The 19,718-nt window shown below is 39.2% G+C and overlaps 1 protein-coding gene across 1 annotated transcript in view; it reads right to left on the reverse strand.

Annotated features, from left to right (window-relative positions):
- The window catches only part of PAPPA2 (pappalysin 2), a 294,310-nt gene that overhangs the window by 176,676 nt on the left and 97,916 nt on the right, over positions 1-19,718 (reverse strand). Inside the window, exon 3 of the mRNA XM_035010738.1 lies at positions 7,496-7,641. Coding sequence (XP_034866629.1) covers positions 7,496-7,641 — 146 coding nt within the window. The remainder of the gene's footprint in view (positions 1-7,495; positions 7,642-19,718) is intronic.

Below are 19,718 nucleotides of genomic sequence, written 5' to 3' on the forward strand. Positions count from 1 at the left end.
GTACTAAATGAGAAGAACATGTAGCCAAGAACACTTTATCCAGCAAGGCTATCATTTAGAATGGATGGAGAGATGCAGAGCTTCCATGACTGGCAGAAACTCAAAGAATATGTGACCACTAAGCTGGCCCTGCAAGAAATATTAAGGGGGGTTCTATAAAAGGAGAAAGACCCTAAGAGTGATATACAACAGAAATTTACAGGGGCAATCTATAAAAACAACGTCTTCACAGGCAACATGATGACAATTAATTCATATCTTTCAATAATCACTCTCAACGTGAATGGCCTAAATGCTCCCATAAAATGGCACAGGGTTACAGACTGGATAAAAAGACAGGACCCATCCATATGCTGCCTACAAGAGACTCATTTTGAACCTACAGATACATCCAGACTGAAAGTGAAGGGATGGAGATCCACCTTTCATGCCAGCGGACCTCAAAAGAAAGCTGGGGTAGCAATTCTTCTATAAGACAAATTAGATTTTAAACTAAAGACTGTAATTAGAGACACAGAAGGACACTATATCATTCTTAAAGGGTCTATCCAACAAGAAGATCTAACGTTGTAAATATCTATGTCCCCAACATGGGAGCAGCCATCTACATAAGCCAACTGTTAACCAAAATAGTCATACTGATAACAATACGTTAATTGTAGGAGACCTCAATACTCCACTCTCAGCAACAGACAGATCATCTAAGCAGAAAATCAACAAGGAAACAAGAGCTTTGAATGATACATTGGGCCAGATGGACCTCAGAGATATTTACAGAACATTCCACCCTAAAACAACAGAATACTCATTCTTCTCGAGCATGCATGGAACTTTCTCCAGAACAGACCACATACCGAGTCACAAATCAGGTCTCAACCAATACCAAAAGATTGAGATTATTCCCTGCATATTCTCAGACCACAATGCTTTAAAACTGGAACTCAATCACAAGAAAAAATTTGGCAGAAATTCAAACACTTGGAAGCTAAAGACCACTCTGCTCAAGAATGTTTGGGTCAACCAGGAAATCAAAGAAGAACTTAAACAATTCATGGAAATCAATGAGAACGAAAACACATCGGTCCAAAATCTATGGGATACTGCAAAGGCGGTGCTAAGGGGGAAATACATAGCCATCCAAGCCTCACTCAAAAAAATAGAAAAATCCCGAATTCACCAGCTAACTCTATACCTTAAAGAACTAGAGAAAAAGCAACAAATGATGCCTGAGCCATGCATTAGAAGAGAAATAATTAAAATTAGAGCAGAAATCAATGAATTAGAAACCAGAAACACAGTAGATCAGATCAACGAAACTAGAAGTGGTTCTTTTAAAGAATTAATAAGATCAATAAACCACTGGCCAGACTTATCCAAAAGAAAAGAGAAAGGACCCAAATTAATAAAATTATGAATAAAAGGGGAGAGATCACGACTAACACCAAAGAAATAGAAACAATTATTAGAAATTATTATCAACAACTACATGCCAATAAACTGAGCAATCTGGATGAAATGGAGGCCTTCCTGGAAACCTATAAGCTGCCAAGACTGAAACAGGAAGAAATTGACAACCTGAATAGGCCAGTAACCAGTAACGACATTGAAGCAGTGATCAAAAACCTCCCAAAAAACAAGAGTCCAGGGCCTGATGGATTCCCTGGGGAATTCTACCAAACATTCAAAGAAGAAATAATACCTATTCTACTGAAGTTGTTTCAAAAAATAGAAACAGACGGAAAACTTCCAAACTCATCCTATGAGGCCAGCATTACCTTAATCCCCAAACCAGGCAAAGACTCCATCAAAAAGGAGAATTTCAGACCGATATCCCTGATGAATATGGATTCCAAAATCCTCAACAAAATCCTAGCTAATAGGATCCAACAATACATTAAAAGGATCACCCACCACGACCAAGTGGGATTTATCCCCAGGATGCAAGGGTGGTTCAACATTCACAAATCAATCAGTGTGATAGAACACATTAATAAGAGGAGGAAGAAGAACCATATGGTCCTTTCAATTGATGCAGAAAAAGCATTCAACAAAATACAACATCCTTTCCTGATTAAAACTCTTCAGAGTATAGGGATAGAGGGAACATTCCTCAAGTTCATAAAATCCATCTATGAAAAACCCACAGCGAATATCATCCACAATGGGGAAAAGCTGAGAGCCTTTCCCTTAAGATCAGGAACATGTCAAGGATGCCCACTCTCACCACCCCATTGTTCAACATAGTACTAGAAGTCCTAGCAACAGCAATCAGACAACAAAAAAGAAATAAAAGGTATTCAAATTGGCAAAGAAGAAGTCAAACTCTCTTTTTTCGCAGACGACATGATACTTTATGTGGAAAATCCAAAAGACTCCACCCCCAAATTACTAGAACTCATCCAGCAATTCAGTAATGTGGCAGGATACAAAATCAATGCACAGAAATCAGTTGCTTTCTTATACACTAACAACGCAACTGTAGAAAGAGAAATTAGAAAAACGATTCCATTTACAATAGCATCAAAAACCATAAGATACCTCGGAATAAACCTAACCAAAGAGGTAAAGGATCTATACTCTAGGAACTACAGAACACTCAGGAAAGAAATTAAAGAAGACACAAAAAGATGGAAAAATATTCCATGCTCATGGATCGGAAGAATAAACATTGTTAAAATGTCTATGCTGCCCAGAGCAATCTATACCTTCAATGCCATCCCGATCAAAATTCCAATGACATTTTTCAAAGTGCTGGGACAAACAATCCTAAAATTTGTATGGAATCAGAAAAGACCCTGAATCACCCGGGAAATGTTGAAAAAGAAAAACAAAGCTGGGGGCATCACGTTGTCCGATTTCAAGCTATATTACAAAGCTGTGATCACCAAGACAGCATGGTACTGGCACAAAAACAGACATATAGACCAGTGGAACAGAATAGAGAACCCAGATATGGACCCTCAACTCTATGGTCAAATAATCTTTGACAAAGCAGGAAAAAACATGCAATGGAAAAAAGACAGTCTCTTCAATAAAGGATGCTGGGATAATTGGACAGCCACATGCAGAAGAATGAAACTCGACCATTCTCTAACACCATTCACAAAGATAAACTCAAAGTGGATGAAACACCTCAATGTGAGACAGGAATCCATCAAAATCCTAGAGGAGAACTTAGGCAGTAACCTCTTTGACATCGCCCACAGCAACTTCTTTCAAGATACATCTCCAAAAGCTAGTGAAACAAAAGCAAAAATGAACTTTTGGGACTTCATCAAGATAAAAAGCTTCTGCACAGCAAAGGAATCAGTCAACAAAACAAAGAGGCAACCGACAGACTGGGAGAAGATATTTGCAAATGACACTACAGATAAAGGGCTGGTATCCAAGATCTATAAAGAACTTCTCAAATTCAACACCCAAAAAACAAATAATCAAGTCAAAAAGTGGGCAGAAGATATGAAAAGACACTTCTCTGAAGAAGACATACAAATGACTAACAGACACATGAAAAAATGTTTATCATCATTAGCCATCAGGGAAATTCAAATCAAAACCACACTGAGATACCACTTTACATCAGTTAGAATGGCAAAAATGGACAGGGAAAGAAACAACAAATGTTGGAGAGGTTGTGGAGAAAGGGGAACCCTCTTACACTGTTGGTGGGAATGCAAGTTGGTACAGCCACTTTGGAAAACAGTGTGGAGGTGCCTCAAAAATTTAAAAATAGAGCTACCCTATGACCCAGCAATTGCACTACTGGGCATTTACCCCAAAGACACAGATGTAATGAAAAGAAGGGCCATATGCACCCCAACGTTCATAGCAGCAATGTCCGCAATAGCCAAACTGTGGAAAGAGCCGAGATGCCCTTCAACAGATGAATGGATAAAGATGTGGTCCATATATATATGGAATATTACTCAGCCATCAGAAAGGATGAATACCTAACTTTTACATCAACATGGATGGCACTGGAGATTATGCTAAGTGAAATAAGTCAAGCAGAGAAAGTCAATTATCATATGATTTCACTTATTTGTGGAACATAAGGAATAGCATGGAGGACATTAGGAGAAGGAAGGGAAAAATGCGGGGGGGAATTGGAGGGAGATATGAACCATGAGAGACTATGGACTCTGAGAAACAAACAGGGTTTTAGAGGGGAGGGGGGAGGGGGGATGGGTTAGCCCGGTGATGGGTATTAAGGAGGGCACGTACTGCATGGAGCACTGGGTGTTATACGAAAACAATGGATCGTGGATCACCACATCAAAAACTAATGATATATTGTATGGTGACTAACATAATAACATAATAAAATTTAAAAAAATAAAAAATGATAAAAAATGATATTTGTTGTCTTAAGACTTCCACAGTTTCTGTTGAAAAGTCCTCATATGAATCTCACTGTTTGCCCTTTTAAAGTAATGTACATTTTTTCTCTAGCTACTTTTAAGCATTTTTTTCTTTGTCTTTGGTTGTTAAGCACTTTTGCTATAATGGATCTAGTTGTGATTTTCTTTCTATTTTATCCTTCCTGGGGTCTGTAAAACATTTTGAATCTGTTGTTTCATATCTTCTGTCACTTTACAAGTCTCAGCCATTATCTCCTTGATATTTTTTCTGTCCCAATATCTTTCTCTTCTTCTAGAACTCTAATTTACATTAGAAAATTTTCATCAGGTCTCAAGTGTCTGAAGTTATTTTCTATATTTTTCCAACACTTTTTCTCTATGAGCTTCAATACAAATGTTTTCTATATTTTTCTAGTTCTTTAATTCCCTCCCCTGCTCATAAACTTATCTATTAATTTCCTAAATTCAGTCTGTATTTTTTGTTCTAAAATTTCCACTTAACTCATTATTACAAATTCCAGCTCTCAGAAGATATTCTGCATTTTTAATATATATTTTATAATGTATTAATCATAATTATCTTAAAACCAATATCCTATAACAACAATATCTGGGTAATCTGTGAGTCTGTATTTATTAATGATTCCTTGCTTCTTTGTTTAGCTAAGTTTACCATCAGTTGGCCCTGTTTCTTGACATAACTGATAATTTTTTACTGATTGCTGGACATTGTGCATGATAACTTGTAGAGACAACTGTCTTCCTCCAGAGGAAGGTAGAAAATATTTGATTTTCTTTTGTTAGGCAGTTAAGTGTAGGCAAATGACTTTCTTTCATACAGGGATTTAAGAGTATTTCAGGCTGGATTTCAGGCTTTGTGTAATCTGGAGTATTTCTGTTTGCTGTCACACACAGGGTGTCTCAGGGCCCCTCCTCCTCCATAAGGTCTCAACTCCAGTTTTTTCTTCCCTACATTATGAGACTCCTGAAACCATTGTTTGACTTTTTAATCTCTTAGAAGTTATTTTATACTTGTTTTCTTGGCTGCTGGCCCTGAGAATGCATGGGTTAGTAGTTAGCAAATATCTTAAAAGAAAATAATGAGCAGAATATCAGGCTTTTTTGGGGATTTCTATTTCTATGGGCGTCTTGGATGACTTGGATGGCCTGACCTTTAATTTTTGTCTCCCCAGTAGTGAGACTTCAGCAGACTCTAGGCTGCTCTCTGCTCTGCCTCTATTCCTTTCACTGAGAATTTGGCAATTTCCCTGAATGGAAAAAAAACAACTGAGTTATATATAGAGCTCACTTCAATGCATTTTTCTTCTCACTGGGATTGGGCCCTCAAATCCTTGTTGTTTTAGCTACTGTCTGATGTCTTCAAATAGTTTTTTTTTTCCTGGTATTTTATCCATTTTTATAGTTAAATGAATCTTATCAATGGCCCAGTTCCAATAAAGTTAGAAAACATTCAGTGGTCTGCTCTCAGCCCAGTGATTCTTATCAGGAGGCCAAGACTTGTCTTCATAATGGCCAGGCAGATAGATCATTTCTAAAGGTTTTCAAACAGATTCAGTTCCCAATGATAGACTTGCGACTCATGAAAACCATTGCTGGGTAAACCTTGCTGTCAGGACCCCCTGACATATACACCAAAAATGTTACCATTGGCAAATCAGGTATGCACTAATTTAGGGAAACTTTTCTACAGTGTTATATGCTCCTCTGCTACCATTGTTTTTGATGAGGATAAGTCAAGACACTCAAACTCACTATTAATTAGATTATTGGAATATGACCTTCTAGCCTACCACAAAGGCTGGAATGACACATTTGCTTTCATCTAGAAAGCACCAGTAACTTCACAAATTTCTGACTTCTCATGTACTCTGAGCTGAGAATACAAAATTTAGTGATAAAAGGACTGCAGAGCCCTAAAACTGTATCAGATACTGTAGAGCCAATGTAACCAAGCATGCTAAGCAAAGCATTCAGTTTGGATCACCACATGTTTAATTTTTTTATCGTCGTCTCCTTTGCTTGATATATGTAGCCTTTCTAAATGTTGACCTCATTCATTCCAGAGATTTTCATATTCTGGTTTCCTCCTGAACAGCAATAATATTTTTTCATCTATTGCTAACCTACTGCTCATCTTCCTTCTTCTCCAATCCATGATACTAGCTGTCCTTTGGAAACTTTCCCATATTTTCTTTAATTGTCAATTCAACATGTTCTGGACTCCACTTCACAATGACCCCATTAAACATGGGTTTGACATATATAGCATTATGTGATCTTCCTTCAATTTATTTCTCTCTGCTCCATATTTGATTACTAAGAAGATTCACTTTGCATAACCTTTTTAAAATCATTTATAAAGTGATTTCCAGTCTCTATAATCATTTTCTTTCCAACATGAAGATTTCTCCCAATTGTGGTAATTCAGTTTTAAAATAAATTTTGGTAGAATCCTACTCAAGATTCTTTGAAAGTACATACAAATTATATTGAATAATTACTCTTTAGCCACATTAACTTACTTAATGACTTATTGACTGACCAGGAAGATTTCCTTTACAATAGCAATAACACATTATAAAGGGAATTATCTTTCTTAAGAATGTAGAGGTTCCACTCAGTATTAAGGTGTCACCCTTTTCCTAGGTAAGCAGGCAAGCCCCACCTGCCTAAACTTCCCAGGATTCCCTCAGGAGCCCAATCCTGGATCCATGGATTCTGAGGAGCCATGCATGAAGCCCACAGGTCTTCTGTCACATTGATTACCATAAACCAAGTTTCACAGTCTAGCCGTCTTCTTTGCTAATTTCCCCCTTGAGGCTCTCCAAGACATAAAATGGATCTTATTACACATCAGCAACTCAGCAACTTATTTACATCTAGATCATATATTTGTCTAGAACATCCTGAGTATTTGCCACCGTTTGCTCTAATACCTCCTTCTTGTCTATATTGAAACATTTTGACAGAATCTCCCAAAAGCCATTCTCAGCCCAAGGCAGCTAATTCATTGAGTAAATTTAATTTTCTTTCTTTTTTCCTCAAACTCATTTCACATAATAATTTGGGGCCTGCTCAATTTTTCTACCATATTTGGTCTTCACTTCACTTACCCAGGTGACTGATGGCTTCTTTGTCCCAAGGCCAGGTGGCAGCACCAGCAAGGTCTTCCCGCACTGAGCTAGCAAAGTAGACATTGAGGAAGTGCGTACTGTTGAGCTGCAGTGCCTCCTTCAGCTCCTTCACACTCATGTATGCCCTGGAGAGCACACAAGAGCACAAACGTCACACCAAAGGATCAGTACATAGAAAGCAGAACCATACCTAATCAGACTGACACTCCCAGCCAGCATTGCCCTTTGGAGGGGCAGAGAGACAGAGACCAGGCTGTCATGAAGATAACAAAGAAGGCACTAGTACACATTTGGGATATTTATTCCAAGATAAATAATATCTTACCTTTTTAGCACTATATTATTTATATGAATGCTCAGTGTTTGACATCATACTCAATTCCCACTCTACATCTAGATTATTTCTTCAAGATAAATCCAATGATACTCCTAATTATTTGCCCTGAGTATTAACCCCAGGTCATGGTGAAGAAGGCCTTCCAACTCTCAGTTCCTGGTTCCTTCTATCACACTGCATGAACATTATTATGATCAGAGGACCAACTGAATCTATTTCAGTATATGCTTGCTTCGGGCATTATTAAAAAAAAAAAACAGTGGCCAGGAAACATAAGTAAAAAAGAGGAAAAAATAGATGAGTTATAGGTAGAAGAGGATATCATAAGGTTACTGCAAAGAATGTTAATTGTATATATGTATTCCTTTCTAGTCCCTTAATCCATAGAAACTACTACAACTCCAACTACCTTATGCTACTTACCAAGTATCTTTACTGGTAGCCTTCAATGTACTAGGCAATATCATGTTTGCAGTGATGCACAGAATTAAAGGTCTATTAAAAACATATGCCATATGGCCCATAAAAAAAGGGAAACAGGCATTTTATCTCTTTATAAGCTCATATATAGTCAAAGACTTTCATCTTCCTGGCATCAGTGAAACTTTAAACTTACTATAAGCAAACAGGCTCACTCAACATTCTCACTGAAGAGCTATTTTAAGAACAAACAACTAAAGCAGAGCTCAGTGGCCCTTTGGATTCACAGGATGCTTCCCATAGTGACCACAGTCTGCCACTCAAAAGGGAGAATATTCCTATCACAGCTTCAACTGGGCAGACAGTTCCCTCAACATTAGTTGGAAATTTCCTTTATAGATCATGCTTCATTGTTGCTGTTCTGATAGACAAGCTGAAATCCAGAAGCTCATGTTAGGACAGCATGACCCTTCTTCTCTTGCTTGCTCTGCCTCCCAACCACACTGTTGATGCAATCTATTTAATCCACATGTAGGATATACTGGCAAGGAGTACCCAAGAAATAGAGATCCCAAGGAAGATTGTTTTTGTATTCTTTGGAACAGAACCAAAAAGCGGAATACAAGTTAAGAAACAAAAAAGATTCGGCTTTAGAACCAAAGATACTTGGGAGAAAAGAGATTTAAAAATACTTTTTCATATTGACTTATAATATCTTGGAAAAATAGTTTTAAGCCCCAAGAAATCATCCAAATTCCATGAGGTGATGTCAGATGTGATCAGAGGGATATTCCTTCTGCTGCTTTCCTGGAGACACAATGTTTTCTGGACTGTTGCCTGGTTTTCCCTGGATATTAGTCACATTCTCTTTCTCTTTCTCCTTTATTAAAAATAATTACAATTTCCTGTATTGACAAATTGATGGTTTGGAGCTGTGATGACATCAAGTAATTCTTCAACATGGAGATGTAGGCCAGAAGAATGAAGCAGAGAGAGGGTGAATGGGAAAAGAGAGAAGGAAAGGATGGGAAACGAAAAGAATGGAAAGGACAAATAAGGGCAGAGAGAATCAGAGACTGAGCCTACACATAGCTCAGGATACCAAGGAAGACAAGTCACACCCTTTCTCTGTTCCTATTCCAGAGTTTCCACTAAAATTGGGAGTTGGTAACTTGACAGTTTTCTCTCTTTTCTCCTCCCTCACTTTCCCCAAATCCCCCAGGTCCTGGCATGGTTTACTTGGGCTATCTGTGTGTTACTGGCTTCTCCATCTGCCATTTACCAGTCTTGGCTGCCATCCTTCTGTCCTCCCTCAACCCAGCAGTTCCACTAATTTCCCTTGAGCACCCTCCAAGAGGCCTCCTCCTCCACCACCAACCTCATTAGCTGGTTCTACTCATCTCCCTTTTTCTTCTTTCCCCAAACCTCTCTCCAGCCATAAATTACCCTTCCAGATGAGAGTATTTATGTCATGCTGGTGACAAACTGGGTGTGGTTACTCTGACTCCTACACTCCACAGAGATAAATGTGGACAGAAGTCAGCAAGTATAAGAAGCAGAACACATTTTAAAAAGCTAGAGACAGTTGGAAACTGTCATTAATTGAAATGATAGAAGAAAATCTTATTTTGTTGGAAACAAAGACTTTTTTCTAGATTATTCCTTAATCTAAAAAGGGTAAAACTTAGATATCAGTGTGTCTGTTTTATATGTTGAATGCCCTACCTATTATAAGGTGTACACCTTTTCACAAGTTGATTGGAGCTAATAAAGATAAACATCTTATTAATGTGATCAGAGCCTGGCTTAGACATTGGGTATGGAAAATGAATATTACTCTTAAATTCAGAGCTTTAGAAATGATTTGTGAAGAGATAGATTTGACATCTAAAATAACTTAATATTCAAGGAAAGGTCAAATAATACACATAAATGTCATAAAAAGCGTAAGTGCCTTGAACTGACCAGAACTATGTATGAAAAGGAAGATGAACTGCATTAATCTGCTTAATTTCTGCCAGGATCTCCCTTTGATCATACTGTCCATACTCTAGACTGAAGTACTCACCATAGACTTCTCCCTGAGACTCAGACCAACCAAAGTGAAGTTGTGTTTTGATTTTTATAAAAGTTGTCTCAGAAACAAGCTCTGCTTGAGACTGACATATTAAGTTGTTCTGTCCACTGCTCAAATCTGTTATTTCTGACATGGCCCCTGGAAGAATGCACACCTGCCTCACCATTTTATGACTGTGACCTACTGGGATTAACCACTACCTGGTATCCAGCACTTGTGTTTCTTTGTCCCCCAGACTTAGTGCATTCATTTTGATCCATGCCATGCTCCCTGACTGCTGACCCCACTCCAGTGTCTAAGTGTACATGCAAGCCCCAACTTTTGCTTAGTTTCTGACTAAGTAAAAGTGAAAAAATATTTTAAAATGCCTATTTGTGCTCTAGCTTAATAGTCAGCTGAGTAAGTAACTCCTTTATAGACTGATAGAAATAACTGCAAGAATGAAGCCAGAAAGAAGAAAAATATCATGAACTGTCTGAAGGATGTTGAACCAGTAACAAAAATTGGCACGTTGAAAAACAAGACATAAAGGATGCTTGTGTGCCCTGAGATCTCAGAGCAAGTCCTCTCCAGAGGAAGACCCTGACTGCACTCTACAGGGTGTAAGGTAGCCTCCATGACAACAAAACAAGATGCCCCCTAGGACCCTTGGGTCATGGAAACAACTGTGCCAACATGGGAATACTTTGGTTTGGCTAAACCAAAACCTTTCTGTTGTTACTGTATACCATGGTTCTCTATCCAACATATACAGAAGGGTTCCATCTGCCATCCCATCTACTATCTACTTTGCCAAACATGCTTCCTCCTCCTGGTGAATATCACCTTTGGCCTGCTCTCCCAAATCCTTTCACTGTGCTCACACCATGGGCTTATCAATCTGCAGAGTACCAACCAGCGCTCTCCCTGTGCCCAGTGCAACTCTAAAAACTTAGTTTTTCTCCTTCTCTTAAATTCCTCCTGCTCTTAGGTGTCTGGCACTCTACTACATCACCATACACTTTACTCTTTTTATTTTCCTACCTCCTGGTTAGTCCCTACACATCAAGGGTTCAGTGCCTTGCCCACAGCCTTCTCCTTCCCCACCTCCTATCATCCATTACTTAGGAAATTTCTTTTTTTTTTTTTTAATTTATTTTATTTTATTTTTTTTTCTTTTTTCTTTTTTTTTATTCTTATGTTAATCCCCATACATTACAACATTAGTTTTAGATGAAGTGTTCCATGATTCATTGTTTGTGCACAACACCCAGTGCTCCATGCAGAATGTGCCCTCCTCAATACCCACCACCAGGCTAACCCATCCTCTCACCCCCTCCCCTCTAAAACCCTGTTTGTTTTTCAGAGTCCATCGTCTCTCATGGTTCGTCTACCCCTCCGATTTCCCCCGCTTCATTCTTCCCCTCCCGCTACCTTCTTCTTCTTCTTTTTTTTTTTCTTAACATATATTGCATTATTTGTTTCAGAGGTACAGATCTGAGATTCAACAGTCTTGCACAATTCACAGCGCTTACCATAGCACATACCCTCCCCAGTGTCTATCACCCAGTCCCCCGATCCCTCCCGCCCCACCCCCCACTCCAACCACACTCAGTTTGTTTCCTGCGATTAAGAATTCCTCATATCAGTGAGATCATATGATACATGTCTTTCTTTTTGACTTATTTCACTCAACATAATACCCTCCAGTTCCATCCATGTCATTGCAAATGGCAAGATCTCATTCCTTTTGATGGCTGCATAATATTCCATTGTATATATATACCACATCTTCTTTATCCATTCATCTGTCGATGGACATCTTGGCTCTTTCCACAGTTTGGCTATTGTGGACATTGCTGCTATAAACATCGGGGTGCACGTACCCCTTCAGATCCCTACTTTTGTATCTTTGGGGTAAATACCCAGTAGTGCAATTGCTGGATCGTATGGTAGCTCTATTTTCAACTTTTTGAGGAACCTCCATACAGTTTTCCAGAGTGGCTGCACCAGTTTGCATTCCCACCAACAGTGTAGGAGGGTTCCCCTTTCTCTGCATCACCGCCAACATCTGTCGTTTCCTGACTTGTTAATTTTAGCCATTCTGACTGGTGTGAGGTGGTATCTCATTGAGGTTTTGATTTGGATTTCCCTGATGCAGAGCGATATTGAGCACTTTTTCATGTGTCTGTTGGCCATTTGGATATCTTCTTTGGAAAAATGTCTGTTCATGTCTTCTGCCCATTTCTTGATTGGATTCTTTGTTCTTTGGGTGTTGAGTTTGATGAGTTCTTTATAGATTTTGGATACTAGCCCTTTATCTGATATGTCATTTGCAAATATCTTCTCCCATTCTGTCGGTTGTCTTTTGGTTTTGTTAACTGTTTCCTTTGCTTTGCAAAAGCTTTTTATCTTGATGAAGTCCCAATAGTTCATTTTTGCCCTTGCTTCCCTTGCCTTTGGCGATGTTTCTAGGAAGAAGTTGCTTAGGCTGAGGTCAAAGAGGTTGCTGCCTGTGTTCTCCTTTAGGATTTTGATGGACTCCTGTCTCACATTGAGGTCTTTCAACCATTTGGAGTCTATTTTTGTGTGTGGTGTAAGGAAATGGTCCAGTTTCATTCTTCTGCATGTGGCTATCCAATTTTCCCAACACCATTTGTTGAAGAGACTGTCTTTGTTCCATTGGACATTCTTTCCTGCTTTGTCGAAGATTAGTTGACCATAGAGTTGAGGGTCCATTTCTGGGCTCTCTATTCTGTTCCATTGATCTATGTGTCTGTTTTTGTGCCAGTACCATGCTGTCTTGATGATGACAGCTTTGTAATAGAGCTTGAAGTCCGGAATTGTGATGCCACCAGCTTTGCTTTTCTTTTTCAATATTCCTCTGGCTATGCGGGGTCTTTTCTGGTTCCATACAAATTTTAGGATTATTTGTTCCATTTCTTTGAAAAAAGTGGATGGTATTTTGATGGGGATTGCATTGAATGTGTAGATTGCTCTAGGTAGCATTGACATCTTCACAATATTTGTTCTTCCAATCCATGAGCATGGAACGTTTTTCCATTTCTTTGTGTCTTCCTCAATTTCTTTCATGAGTATTTTATAGTTTTCTGAGTACAGATCCTTTGTCTCTTTGGTTAGATTTATTCCTAGGTATCTTATGGTTTTGGATGCAATTGTAAATGGGATCGACTCCTTAATTTCTCTTTCTTCTGTCTTGTTGTTGGTGTATAGGAATGCCACTGACTTCTGTGCATTGATTTTATATCCTGCCACTTTACTGAATTCCTGTATGAGTTCTAGCAGTTTTGGGGTGGAGTCTTTTGGGTTTTCCACATAAAGTATCATATCATATGCAAAGAGTGAGAGTTTGACTTCTTCTTTGCCAATTTGGGTGCCTTTGATTTCTTTTTGTTGTCTGATTGCTGTGGCTAGGACTTCCAATACTATGTTGAATAGCAGTGGTGATAGTGGACATCCCTGCCGCGTTTCTGACCTTAGGGGGAAAGCTCTCAGTTTTTCCCCATTGAGAATAATATCTGCTGTAGGTTTTTCATAGATGGCTTTTATGATATTGAGGTATGTACCCTCTATCCCTATACTCTGAAGAGTTTTGATCAAGAAAGGATGCTGTACTTTGTCAAAAGCTTTTTCTGCACCTATTGAGAGGATCATATGATTCTTGTTCTTTCTTTTGTTAATGTACTGTATCACATTGATTGATTTGCGGATGTTGAACCAACCTTGCAGCCCAGGGATAAAGCCCACTTGGTCATGGTGAATAATCCTTTTAATGTACTGTTGGATCCTATTGGCTAGTATTTTGGTGAGAATTTTTGCATCCATGTTCATCAGGGATATTGGTCTGTAATTCTCCTTTTTGATGGGGTCTTTGTCTGGTTTTGGGATCAAGGTAATGCTGGCCTCATAAAATGAGTTTGGAAGTTTTCCTTCTGTTTCTATTTTTTGGAACAGTTTCAGAAGAATAGGTATGAATTCTTCTTGAAATGTTTGGTAGAATTCCCCTGGGAAGCCATCTGGCCCTGGGCTTTTGTTTGTTGGGAGATTTTTGATGACTGCTTCAATTTCCTTAGTGGTTATAGGTCTGTTCAGGTTTTCTATTTCATCCTGGTTCAGTTTTGGTAGTTGATACATCTCTAGGAATGCATCCATCTCTTCCAGGTTATCTAATTTGCTGGCATAGAGTTGCTCATAATATGTTCTTATAATTGTTTGTATTTCTTTGGTGTTGGTTGTGATCTCTCCTCTTTCATTCATGATTTTGTTGATTTGGGTCATTTCTCTTCTCTTTTTGATAAGTCCGGCCAGGGGTTTATCAATCTTGTTAATTCTTTCAAAGAACCAGCTCCTAGTTTCGTTGATCTGTTCTACTGTTCTTTTAGTTTCTATTTCATTGATTTCTGCTCTGATCTTTATTATTTCTCTTCTCCTGCTTGGTTTAGGCTTTATTTGCTCTTCTTTCTCCAGCTCCTTTAGGTGTAGGGTTAGGTTGTGTACTTGAGACCTTTCTTGTTTCTTGAGAAAGGCTTGTATTGCTATATACTTTCCCCTTAGGACTGCCTTTGCTGCATCCCAAAGATTTTGAACAGTTGTGTTTTCATTTTCATTGGTTTCCATGTATTTTTTTAATTCTTCTTTAATTTCCTGGTTGACCCATTCATTCTTCAGTAGGACGCTCTTTAGCCTCCATGTATTTGAGTTCTTTCCGACTTTCCTCTTGTGATTGAGTTCTAGTTTCAAAGCATTGTGGTCTGAAAATAGGCAGGGAATGATCCCAATCTTTTGGTACCGGTTGAGACCTGATTTATGACCTAGGATGTGATCTATTCGGGAGAATGTTCCATGGGCACTAGAGAAGAATGTGTATTCCGTTGCTTTGGGGTGGAATGTTCTGAATATGTCTGTGAAGTCCATTTGGTCCAGTGTGTCATTTAAAGTCTTTATTTCCTTGTTGATCTTTTGCTTAGATGATCTGTCCATTTCAGTGAGGGGGATGTTAAAGTCCCCCACTATTATTGTATTGTTGTTGATGTGTTTCTTTGCTTTTGTTATTAATTGCCTTATATAATTGGCTGCTCCCATGTTAGGGGCATAGATATTTACAATTGTTAGATTTTCTTGTTGGATAGATCCTTTAAGTATGATATAGTGTCCTTCCTCATCTCTTATTACAGTCTTTGGTTTAAAATCTAATTTGTCTGATATAAGGATTGCCACCCCAGCTTTCTTTTGGTGTCCATTAGCATGGTAAATGGTTTTCCACCCCCTCATTTTCAATCTGGGGGTGTCTTTGGGTCTAAAATGAGTCTCTTGCAGACAGCATATCGATGGATCTTGTTTTTTAATCCAGTCTGTTAGCCTGTGTCTTTTGATTGGGGCATTTAGCCCATTTACATTCAAGGTAACTATTGAAAGATAGGAATTTAGTGCCATTGTATTGCCTATAAGGTGACTGTTACCGTATATTGTCTGTGTTCCTTTCTGGTCTATGTTGCTTTTAGGGTCTCTCTTTGCTTAGAGGACCCCTTTCAAGATTTCCTGTAGGGCTGGTTTTGTGTTTACAAATTCCTTTAGTTTTTGTTTGTCCTGGAAGCTTTTTATCTCTCCTTCAATTTTCAATGACAGCCTAGCTGGATAGAGTATTCTTGGCTGCATATTTTTCTCATTTAGTGCTCTGAATATATCCTGCCAGTCCTTTCTGGCCTGCCAGGTCTCTGTGGATAGGTCTGTTGCCAATCTAATGTTTCTACCATTGTAGGTTACATATCTCTTCTCCCGAGCTGCTTTCAGGATTTTCTCTTTGTCTATGAGACTTGTAAGTTTTACTATTAGATGTCGGGGAGTTGACCTATTTTTATTGATTTTGAGAGGGGTTCTCTGTGCTTCCTGGATTTTCATGCCTGTTTCTTTCCCCAAATTAGGGAAGTTCTCTGCTATAATTTGCTCCATTATACCTTCTGGCCCTCTCTCTCTTTCTTCTTCTTCTGGGATCCCAATTATTCTAATGTTGTTTCGTCTTATGGTATCACTTATCTCTCGAATCCTGCTCTCATGATCCAGTAGTTGTCTATCTCTCTTTTTCTCAGCTTCTTTATTTTCCATCATTTCATCTTCTATATTACTGATTCTCTCTTCTGCCTCATTTATTCTAGCAGTTAGCGCCCCCATTTTTGATTGCACCTCATTAATAGCCTTTTTGATTTTTACTTGGTTGGATTTTAGCTCTTTTACTTCTCCAGAAAGAGTTTCTCTAATAACTTCCATATTTTTTTCAAGCCCAGCTTATATCTTTAAAGTGATGATTCTGAACTCTAGATCTGACATCGTACTAATGTCTGTATTGAGTAGGTCCCTGGCAGTTGGTACTGCCTCTTGTTCTTTTTGTTGAGGTGATTTTTTCCATCTTGTCATTTTGTGCAGAGGAGAATAGATTAATGAGAGAACAAAACGCTAGCAGAGTAACCACGTCCCCAGAAAATATACTCTAAACAAATCAGAAAAGACCTGAAGCAGTGGGATAAGAAGGGGAAAGAGAGAAAAAAGAAAAAGAAAAAAAAGATAAAGATAAAGATAAAAACAAAAACAAACAAAACAAAACAACAACAACAAAAGAAAAAACAGAATGTGATCAAATATGATCTATATGGTATATAGATCAGTGCCACACACTAGATTTGGGGTGTATTTTGGTCTTTTAGAAGAAAGTGTCTCCCAAAATTTTAAAGAAAGAAAAACATATTATATATGTACAAAAATAAGGGTTGATATGATGAAGGGATGGAAAATGACTGTAAAAATGGAAATTATAAAAAATTTTATAAAAGGAATTGATAAGAAGTTGTTTGAAAAAAGAAAGAAGAGGATTTAAAAAAAGAAAAAAGAAAAAGAAAAAAAAAAGGGAGAGGATGTGATCAGGCAGGGGAATAGAAAACACCATATACTAGAGATTTGGGGTATATTTTAATCTGTTAGAAGAAACTATCTCAAAATTTTAAAGAGAGAACAACTTATATATATAAGCCAAAAATATGGGTAACTACTATGAAGGGGTAGAATATGACTCTAAAAATGAAAAATAAAAATGTTTTTTTTAAAAAAAGGGATTGATAAGATGTTGTTTGAAAAAGGGAAAAAGAAAAATTCAAAAAGAAATAAAAAGACAAAAAGACAGTTAAAAAAAATTAACTTTAAAAGACTAAGGAATCATGGTAAAAAAGCCGTGAATTCTATGTGCAGTAGTCCCCTAGCGCTGGAGTTCTGCTGTTCTCATTGATCGGTAAACTTGGTCTTGGCTGGCTGTTCTCGCTGATCTTCTGGGGAGAGGCCTGTTGCCGTGGTTTCCAAATGTCTCTGCCGGAGGCGGAATTGCCCCGCCCTTGACCCCTCCCGGCTAAGTAATCTGCTCGGGTTTGCTTTCCGGGACTTTTGTTCCCTGCGAGCTTTCCGTACAGCTTTGGAGGCGGAGAGTGAAGATGGCGGCCTCCCAATCTCTGCCCCGGAGGAGCCGAGAACTCGGGGCCTGCTCCTCAGTGAGCCCCCAGAGAAAAGCCTCCAGTCACTCCCGTCTCCCCGGTCTGCAGCTGCACTCCGTGCTCAACCGGCCTGTGACCGCGCGTTTCTATCTCTGGCACCCGACCCGGTCTGGAGTCGCCAAACCCAGCAGATCCCTGCGGTGCACTCCCGCGTGGCTCCTCCCAGAGGAGGAAGGTGAGTCTCCCCGGATCTGCCGCTTGTTGGGTCCCTGCTGGAGGAGCAGTGGCCCGACTGTGCCGCGGATCACGGTTTATGGCCACCCCGAGCTGAGAGCCCGCGCCTCGGTTCTGCCTCTGCAGCCGGCTTCCCTGCTCCGTTACCTGGGAGCTCTGCCGCCCTCAGGCACCCCCGGTCTTTCTGTGACCCCGAGGGTCCGGAGACCACACTGTCCCAGAGGGTTCCACCCCCCGCTTAGCCACCGGAGTGACGTCCCTCAGCGGAGCAGACTTTTAAAAGTTCCGATTTTGTGCTCCACGGCTCTATCACTTGCCAGAAGCGGCCGACGGAGGCCCCTCCCCCGCCGTCTATCCTCCCGAATATCGCTGCGGATTCACTTCTCCGCACATCCTACCTTCCAGAAAGTGGTCGCTTTTCTGATGAGAGAGTTGTTGCTCTTCTTTTCTTTGATCTCCCGTTGGGTTTGTAGGTGTTCAGAATGGTTTGATCCCTATCCAGCTGAATTCCTGAGAGGAGACGAAATCCAGGTCTCCTACTCCTCTGCCATCTTGCTCCGCCCCCTTTATTTTATTTTTTAATTGTTATGTTAATCACCATACATCACATCATTAGTTTTTGATGTAGTGTTCCATGATTCATTATTTGCATATAACACCCAGTGCTCCATGCAGAACGTGCCCTCTTTCCTACCCATCACCAGACTAACCCATCCTCCCCCCCCCCCCCCCCCCCTAGAACCCTCAGTTTGTTTTTCAGAGTCCATCATCTCTCATGGTTTATCTTCCCCTCCGATTTTCCCCCCTTCATTATTCTTTGTGAAACGTCACTGAAAACAGTCTTCTTTTTGAATTCCCTACCTCCAATTGCCCCTACACCTCATATTCATGGTCACCCTTACTCAGAGTGGTTCTTATTCCTGATCTTCTGTAGATCTTTAATTCGACTTGTTTATACTTTCACTTGTTTATGGTCACCTCCTCTCCAGGAATGATTTGAGATCACCATTCTTCTTTTGCTCCTCCTCTCCCACCAACCTCAATCTCTTATTCTGCTGACTCTTAGTAAATGATCATGCCTCTTTCTTCAATGATGGAATTGAAGCCATTCATCATGGACTCTAACACACACACACACACACACACATACACACACATGCACACATATTCACTTCCTTACCTATTTTTATGCCCTTATCTCTGGTCCCACAGGATGAGGTTTCTGAGCAAATCATAGCTAACACCCTCTCTTTTTCCTTTTCCCTTTCTAATTCAAACTTCTTGAAAGAATAATTTTCTGATCTCCTATTCATTTCTTTTTTCCATGTACCCCCTAATCCTATTGTAACCTAGCTTTCACTGGCATCACTTTATCAAAACTGCTTTTGTTAAAATGTCAGTGACCTCCAAACTGTCCCTCCTCACAAAATGAAAAAAATTCAGTCACCTTCTTATGATAATTCTTTGTTGGATTTTTATATTTAGTTATTTACTGCTTCTTAAAGTTCTCTACTTCCTCTGCTTCTTTTTGCAATGTTCTTTTCTGATTGTATTCTTGCTTTTGAGACCACTCTCAAAAGGATTCCTCTTTCCCCTTCTAATCCTTAAAAGTTATTATATATATATATATATATATATATATATATATATATATATATATAT

This window comes from Mirounga leonina, unplaced genomic scaffold (assembly GCF_011800145.1).
Source record: "Mirounga leonina isolate KUSES-001 unplaced genomic scaffold, KU_Mleo_1.0 Mir_154, whole genome shotgun sequence".
NCBI lineage: Eukaryota > Metazoa > Chordata > Mammalia > Carnivora > Phocidae > Mirounga > Mirounga leonina.